The sequence below is a fragment of the Myotis davidii genome, unplaced genomic scaffold, assembly GCF_000327345.1.
Source record: "Myotis davidii unplaced genomic scaffold, ASM32734v1 scaffold68, whole genome shotgun sequence".
NCBI lineage: Eukaryota > Metazoa > Chordata > Mammalia > Chiroptera > Vespertilionidae > Myotis > Myotis davidii.
Window position 1 is genome coordinate 6,043,664 of NW_006300376.1, and position 9,397 is coordinate 6,053,060.

The 9,397-nt window shown below is 32.6% G+C and overlaps 1 protein-coding gene across 6 annotated transcripts in view; it reads right to left on the reverse strand.

Annotated features, from left to right (window-relative positions):
- Nucleotides 1–9,397, reverse strand: part of GRIK2 (glutamate ionotropic receptor kainate type subunit 2) — a 562,276-nt gene that overhangs the window by 304,191 nt on the left and 248,688 nt on the right. For all 6 annotated transcript variants that reach the window (XM_006777220.2, XM_015572743.1, XM_006777222.2 and 3 more), the window contains 2 exons: nucleotides 7,719–7,772; nucleotides 4,623–4,796 (listed from right to left, as the gene is read on the reverse strand). In XM_006777220.2, the coding sequence (XP_006777283.1) occupies nucleotides 4,623–4,796; nucleotides 7,719–7,772 (228 nt within the window). The remainder of the gene's footprint in view (nucleotides 1–4,622; nucleotides 4,797–7,718; nucleotides 7,773–9,397) is intronic.

Sequence of the window (9,397 nt, forward strand, 5' to 3'; positions counted from 1 at the left end):
GTTTGATGGTTGGTGAATGTAAAAAGAGGAAAAGTGGAATGGAGAGAGCAATTGGTACCCAGAGTTTAAATTTCCAAACAGTAATCTTCCTACAGCACTCCAAATGACATAACCAACCAACATAGACATTACTGATTTGTGTTGCAAATTTACATTATCAAGGAATACATGTGGTATTCTATATCAACATAAGAAAAAAAAGGCATTTTAAATCTATTGGATAGGTTATAGGTACATTAGCATTAGTATACGCAGGCATAATTGGAACACTAGGAAGGATGTTTAGGATGTATTCTAGACTGTTTAAAATTTACCTTGAGGTGTTCTTGACTTCATTCATTGTTGCAAACTCAATAAATCAGTATTAATTTTAACTATCATCAAGCTCTGATGGATTAAAAAAGTGAATTCCCACCCAATAGTAACTTTTCTTGGAGACACAGATACATATTCAGAAGACTGGGAGAAATGTCATTTGATCAAACAGTAAAAATAGTTTTTCCACACCTCAGGAGCATGGGAATATGTGAATAGTTAATAGAGAATGCACAGCAGAGAATAGCTTTATAATAAGGGCTGATATCTTGGAAAGACATTTCAGCACTAACTGAATGATAGTGTATGGGCAAGGGGAAAAGTGCTAGAAATATGATATTATGAGGAAAAAAACACACACCTTTATGTGTGAAAGAAAAGGGATGGGCTTTCTTTCTTCTTTCCTGCTTGACTAGATCAGGCTTGGATGTACTGTGTGACTTGGTTGAAGATTAACATTTACTGAGATACATTAATATATTTAATATAAGGATTAGAAACCATGGAAGAAAAAACTATAGGAAAAATGGCCTTGTGTTCCACGGTCATTTATCTGATAAACATTTAATGTAGGGGTCAATGAAACTGCTAACTCAACCAGAAAAAAATCTTATAAATCCAGTTCATTGTGTCCTTTTATAGCTCAAACATGAAGAGTGTGAAAGTATAAGTATGATGATCTTATATAGTGACAAATTACTATGATACTGATAATAATGGGTCTCGCAAAACTAGGAACTTCACTGATAGTACCATTTCTTTATGGGATTATAGAGAGAAAAAAAGGAACAAGATTATAATAAAACTGAGATCTCGTGAATTTAATGAAGAGAATATTTTCAATACCACAATGCCAGGCTATAATTCTTTTCTGACTAGAATCCTCTTAACTTCCTGATGCCATTCATGATGAAAATAGCCTATTAATTTGTTTTTCTAAACATTTAATGACTAGGAAGGAAATAGATTATAATATAATCTTAAATAGGAAAGAACAAGATTGTTCATGCAAGGCATAAATATGCCAACATCTTTATACAGATTTGATACTGATTTTCTTTTTATAATAATCATAAACTATTTTATAATTAAAATTAATATTACATTAAAATACTTTATATGTACTTTCTATGTCATTATATAATGTTTTATAATAGAATATTTTAAAAAATATTACTAATTTTCCAAAAGGGAAATTTTAAAACTTAATCAATCAGAATGTATTTTGAAAGACATATTTATTTTAATAGCAAGCTTCATCTCTTCTTCCAAAATATTTTGTGTTCCATGCTCAATTTATAAATATAACAAAATAAATAGCTGGTACATATTTTAGAAAAGAAATGTTATTAAAAAAGTGCTCATTAAATTAATTTATCTTTAGCCCACTTGTTTAAAAAAGTTCTCATGTAAGTTTTTTGGTTAAATATTTATAGCTTGCACTAACTTAAATAAAAATATATAAGTAAAGGGGTAATTATCTCTTATATGTGAAAACTTTCAAAATTTTTCTTATATAAAATGCCACTTAAAAAGTATTTAATGCCTATACCAAAGAAAAAAATATTGGCATTCAAAGTTCTTCTAAAAATTTCAAAAACATATTATCTGTAATTTTTTTTCTAGGTTGTATATTATTTTTAATCTGGATATACTTAAGAGAAAAAATATCTTTACTTTTAAGTTATTTACATATTGTCTTCTCAAAAAGGTTTCTCAATTATACCTTAACCTAAGGCTTAGGTTAAGACAAAATAGTAGAACTGATCAACCCTCTCATTTTTTAAAAAATATATTTTATTGATTTTTTACAGAGAGGAAAGGAGAGAGATAGAGAGTTAAAAACATCGATGAGAGAGAAACATCGATCAGCTGCCTCCTGCACATCCCCCACTGGGGAAGTGCGCGCAACCCAGGTACATGCCCTTGACCGGAATCGAACCTGGGACCCTTCAGTCCCCAGGCCGACGCTCTATCAACCCTCTCATTTTTTATGAAAAAGAGTAAAATTCCCCTCCTATTATTTATTTAAAACATTAATATAGATATAAGACATCTTTAAATTCTAGTAGGTTATTTTCCTCACTAAAACAATATAAATGTCATTTTGTCATCAGAACCTTAGTTGATTGAGGGTAACAATGATTTTCTCACAATCTCTATGAAGTCGCTCAATTTGTATTACTAAATCATCATTTAAGAGGTAAATTTAAAATTTCCCTTTATTTCACTACAACATTAAAAACATAATCTGAAGGCCAATTGAAGTAATTAATGAAAAATTTACAGTAATAATAGAAAAAGCTTTCCCCCACAACAGGAATACGGAGGCTGGCAAAAGTAGGTTTATAGTTGTAAATACGTAAAACAGTTCATTCTTGTATTATTATTTATATATTAATTATTGTATTAACCTCCCTTTGCCCAGCAACACAGGATAAATCTATAAAGCAAATTTTGGTGGATAAAGGAAGAGATCGACAATAATACAGTCATAGTAGGGGACTTTAACACCCCATTGATATCAATAGATTGATCTTCCTGACAGAAAATCAACAAGGACACAGCACCCTTAAATGACATACGAGATTAGATGGATTTAATTGATATCTTCAGAGCATTTCACCCCAAAGCAGCAGAATATACGTTCTTTTCAAGTGCATATGGAACATTTTCTAGGATAGAACAAATGTCAGAAAACAGAACAAATCTCAATAAATTTAATAAGATTGAAATGTTACTAATAATGAATGGGTTAACAATGGGATCAAGGAAGAAATTAAATGATTCCTTGAAACTAATGAAAATCAGACTACAATAACCCAAAATCTACGGGAAAACAGTCCTAAGAGGGAAATTCATAGCAATACAGGCCTACCTCAAGAAACAAGAAAAATTTCAAAGAAACAACCTACCTTTACACTTAATGGAACTAGAAAGAAAAATAAACAAAGCCTAAAGTGAGTGGAAGGAAGGATATAGTAAAGGTCAGAGCAGACAAAAAAATAGTCTAAGAAAACAATATAGAAGATCAATGAAACAAGCCAGTCAGAGAAAGATAAATATCACATGATCTCACTCATTTGTGGGATATAATGAACAACATAAACTGATGAACAAAAATTGATCCAGAGACAGAGAAGCATCGATCAGACCGTCAAATCTCAGAGGGAAGGTAGAGGAGGGTGGGGGTAAGGGAGAGATATCAACCAAAAGACTTGTATGCATGCATGTAAGCATAACCAATGGACAGAGACACCAGGGGGTGAGAGCATGATTGGGGGGTGTGGTGGGGGGCAATGGGGGGATAAGAACACACATGTAATACCTTAATCAATAAAGGAAAAAAGAAAAGTTAAATAAGATTGGTGAACCTTTAACCAGTATCATCAAAAAAAGAGAGGATCAAAATAAATAAAATCAGAAATGAAAGAAAAATAACAATTGACTCCACCCAGAAATAAAAGGAATTGTAAGAAAATATTACAAACAACTATATGCCAACAATTGGACAATCTTGACAAAATGGATAAATTCCTAAGTATATGAAATTTTAAAATATATTGATTTGCTTTAAAACAGTATGTATACCTATAAAAGTTGGAGTTATTTTAACTTTGAATGTGTACCATGTAGGACACTGTGTTCTTTTTATTGGTGAAGGGGCTCTCACAGAAGTTCACGTTTGGAAGGATTTCCTTTGTCGTTTCAGATTCAGTTGTTGGGTTTTGAGGGAAGGGATACGGAGCTAGAAGTGTGGGAAAGACTTCTCAAACATTGACATCTACTCCATGAGCTTTTTCTATGTGCTTATTTTATTGTAGTTTATTAAAATTACTTGATATTAAAAATTTATTAAAAGTGAATAAGTTCAAGGGATATTTTGTGTAATGTAAGTCATCCATATGGATATCAGATATCAGAAACCAACATGTTGAAGAGTGATCATATATTGGCCATAAGAAATCCTTTAGATTTCCAATTAAAACCAGAAGGACAACTGTCAGGCGATGTCTTCTTTTCAGTCTCTAATTTATCATATTATGGCACTAATTAATTTTAGAGAAATTCCTACATTGTAGTATTCTAACCATAGTAAAAATGCCTCTAGAGATACTTAGATAAAAGTGTAAATTTTCAATAAAGAACTAATTTAAAAAATTTCAAAAGAATTATTTGTAATAGTAGTTCTGATAGCATGTCTTTAAGGTCAAACAATTAATCCAATGTTTAGATCCAGATAATTTAATAATTTATGCAATATTACTTAGAAACACATAAACTAATGTTTAAGTGGTTATTCATACCGTCATAAATCCATCCAGCAAACCTGAATCGGGTTTCGGAGGTGCCTGCAACCGTTCCATTGACCATTTTTCAATGATGGAAGAGACCTGCGTATTTTCGGTATTTAATATTCTGAACCCTGTCATGTTAACGCCACTGTATCGGTAGGGCTCTACATCAAGAGCGAAAAGGTCCTGAAAGACAAATGTTTTCATGTTATTATCAAAAGAGTATATTTACAAGCATGCATAATTGACATACTCACTTACTCTTGCTTGCCTTAGGATACATATATATACACTATTCTAATTCCACCAATGCTACAATAGGCTTTTTATAGCCACCTTTAAGATTTACATGAGCTTTCTTTTCCATGTTAAGGATAGCTTATCCTTAAATATTATGCATTACTATTTCACTTTTAACTAACGAGAGGTATCTTTGCGATGCCCTGCTTTTTTGGCTGATTATTGCCATTTTATATTTTAGGTGTTTTTTTGTTTTGTTTTGTTTTAAGAAACAGGTCACAATATATGGCTTCTAACTAAATAAAAAATATATCAAAACAGAAAAAAAAGTTAAGAAGACTGTCCTTTTCGGTTGCAGAATACCTGCAGTCCCTTCGCGACACCCTATCTGGCAACTTCACCATAAGGAACCCTTTAGATTTCCAATCTGTATACAGTGAATGTTCTGCTTTTCCCTTTGTTTTTCCCAGAAGACAGGAGACCAAAGCTATCAAAGGACCTGGATGGCACTATGAAAACATGCAGCACATCAGACCTTCGCCTTTTCTCTAACCGATCTTACCGCCACGTAAGAACAGGGGCAAGATTAATGACATTGGTTCTATGTAAAGCTTGCCTTGGACACGTACAGCTATGCAGGTTAGATAACAGGAATAAAATTATGTGGATCCTTAGGTTTTTCTTTTTCAATGTTTGCAGTCAAGCCAAGGATATATATCCAATGCAGTAAATAATATATTGCAATGTACGCGAAGGGGTAAAAGAGTAGCAGTCAGCAAAAGTCAGAAGACAGATGACTTAATTTTCATAGTCAGAAACAACTGCCTAAAGCAGATGGATTCTGAGCTGCCATCGAAGAGTGGCCAGGCTTTTGAGAGGCAAAAGGGGAAGTGTCAGTAGAGATAAAAATTAGAAAATATACAACCTATCCAGGAGACTGATCTAGATCAGTTTGGCCACAAAAGAGAATTCATAAAAGAGAGTAGGAGCAAACAAATCAACTAGAAAAGTTAGGTTAGAATCAAACTAAAAAGGCCTCAATTACAGGCTGTGTTCTATACACTGCACACTAGCTCTTTTCATATTTTTTTTTCTTATTAAGAGATGCTTTTGATTTCCATAAAATCTTATGATTATGAGAGAACTGAATTTTGGCAGAATTAAAGTATAATTTGCTGATGAGTGAATGCTTCCACTCCCTCCCCACCAGGCTATCACTGAGTTTCTTACAGGCCACAAAAATTCTCCTGGTGGGAAGTGATATAGAGATAGTACAGCAGAGTTAACCTTAATATTTATCAGTAAAATGCAACTTACAGCTAGAAGGATCTCTAGTGAAGGAGAGTTTTAATACAGGAAGCTATTGTGATCAATTAAATCTTAGTAATTTGATCTGGTAGTTTCAACCCTCCGAAAAACAAGGTGATTACCAGGAAGACTTTTAAGTTAACAGAGAAAAAAGCATTCGTTAAATTGGACACTGGGGAAAGAGAAGAAGATGCATGCTAGAGATACGATGGAGGAAAGAACAGTAGAATTTTGTTGGTGATAATGAGTCAGAGACAATAGAAATTTTGAAGGAAGTCAGAAGAGGGGTCAATTTAGAGGATAATATATTAAGTTTAAATAATTTGAAATGATCTTAATGACACAACAATTAGGATTATTCTTCAATGTAGCACTACTAATACACAACAATTCAAGACTATTGCAGATGGACATTTAGATCTTATTTGAACAAAGGTAATAATTGAAACTTTAAATACATACCATTTCTGAAGAAAATGATCAAAGATAAAAAAAGAAAATAGAATGGAGGCCTAAATTTGGAGATATTTTTTGGAGACAGGCAGGAAACAAATCTTGGAGACATACAGCTATTTCACAGGGAAAGATGTTAAAAGAAACAGGCCCCAAATGGATTCACTTTTGCAAAGCCCATGTCACCAAACCAAGGCTTAATACTTAGCCTAATTGCATTTTCAAACTTCCTTGGGAATGTCATCTGACTGGTCTGTCTGTAATTTCCAGGTCAACAACAGTGAGGTAATCTGCCTAAATATACCCTTTTGTCCCCCAATAGGAGGTAACCTTGCTTGAAATAACCCTTTTCTGCATTTATGACTTCCTCTTCCCACGCTCTCTCTGCTTTAAAAGCCTTTTGTACACCCCCTCAGAGCTCCTCTCCACTTGGTAGACGGATGCTGTCTGATTCAAAATCATTCAATAAAGTCAACTAGATCTTCAACTTTACTTATTTAAATGTTATGTTTTTAATAAAGAGAAATCCGGATATGACGTGATAAAGAAATAGAGTAAGTAGGTTTGATAAAACAGCAAAGTCAGGTTTTTGTGCATATTAAGGAAAAACTGTATGGTGGGTATGTACAAAAGATAAACGTAACTTTCAATTTTCTAATAGTTAATTAAATAATATTGACTAAAAAACCAACTAAATATAGACAAATATAATATAGTAAATTTAATCTACTAAAAGAGCAGCTTCAACAAATATGATTTTTATAAAGTGAATAGAGTTAACCACATAAGAATTTGTGCTTTTCTAAAACATTGATTTCTCAGTGAACTAGTTTTGAATTGCATTATGTTCTGAAACTCAAATACAGATGAGATAATATTTTGAATTTAATACCTAAAATGATTTTATTTCAATATCACCAGCTTTCCATCAAGAAATATTAGTTCTTTGTTATGATAATTCCTCCTGGGCTTTATCAAAATAATATACAGTATAACTACAACAGTGTCAGTCATATTATTCCTTCTCACTCAAAAGCCCATTTCCCATTCTGGAAAGTCATAATAATAAAATTAGAGCATTATCTTTATGTTTTATAAATTACTTACCAGAGTGGTAAAGATATAATGATAATATTCTGTCATCATCCCCATAGCTAATGCCTAAGAAATAAAAAATAAAAATAAGTAAATGTAAGTATACTGATACTAAAGGTGCACATTCTATGAAATACATTATGTCAATAAGACAAATGAGAACAAAATAGTATGATTTAATAATCAGTCTATATTATTAAGGTTACATTAAAATTAAGTCAAACTAAGTCTTTCCTCCATAGTTGAAGAAGATTAGTGGTTACTGAAGAAATTTCAGAACTAATTATCTTGATAGAATAGCTATTAGTTGAATGTGTGCAATTGTGAAGCTTATTGCTTTGCATATTGAAGGAGAAATTTCATTTGACACAAACCTGAGATAGCATATCTTAGTTCATTATGTGTATAATGTGTCCACCATTAATACCCTAATGAGGAACACCATTTTATTTTGATAAAAGGTATTACTCAATTAGGGAAAAATGTGCTGCAAAGTACAATGCCAATAGGAATTTTTTTTTTAGCATTTTAGAGATGTTTCCCCGACATTAAAGAAGCCGGTGTAAATCACCACTGTCATTCAAAAAGTACAGATAAAAAAATATATTTTTATTAATAGGCCAATTTCAATCCTCTATGTTTTATTTCATACTTTTAAGTCCTTGTCAATATTAGACTACTAATATTAAAACAAAGACTTTTGGATAAAGAGTCAGTAGAAAACAAGCATTTTCAGGTGCATCTAACATCCAATACTGTTCCACACACTAACTACACAAATTCATTCTGGGCGGAGGTGGCATCTTAGCTATTAAGACATGCATGTCGGAGCTCCAGTGGCACAATCGGTTAGCGCACGGTACTTATAAAACATGCATGTCAATTCGTGTCTTCAATTTGCCTCAGAAAAATCTAGCCAGCCCCAAGCTCCACTCAGTTTTAAAGCTTTCAGAAAAGAGAACTTCAAATTCACTGTTGCTGAATATTTAGAAAAAGCTTAGTTAGTGTAAACAAATAAGCAAATAAGGCTACACTAATAAATCCATTATTGTTTCTTCTGGATATTTAAAATATTGGATTAAACCCATCTATGTCTGCTCTCCAAATCCTATACCATATCCTCAGAGATCCATCGTTAACCAATGTTGAAGAATCTCAGAAAAAAAATGTAAATCATAAAATAGAATCCTAGTAAATGTTGTCTTGCTACATTAACAAGAAGGAAGTTATTTGATTTATTCTTGAATTGGTTTCTAGAATAACTGAGTTCTAAAGAAGAGACAGATCTCTGGGACAAGGTAACTTAAAAAAATACTGCTGTATATATGTGGTTTGCCAGTGTTATAGAATCTAAAGGACACATTCTGTGTGATAATGTTACTCTGACTTCTTAATTTTCACATTCTCATTTTACCTTTGCTCTGAATTTTCATTTACTAATCCATACATATACATATACATATACATATACATATACATATACATATACATATACACATATATACATATATACATATATACATATATACATATACATATACATAGCCAGCAACTGGAACGCCATAATGACCAGAATGACCAGTTGCTATGACGCCCACTGTAGCCAGAGAACCGGCCTGGTCTGAGGGTGGGGCTGGACGGCCAACCTCCTGCAGCTCCTCCCTCTGGCAAGCCCTGCCCCCTTTCGGCCC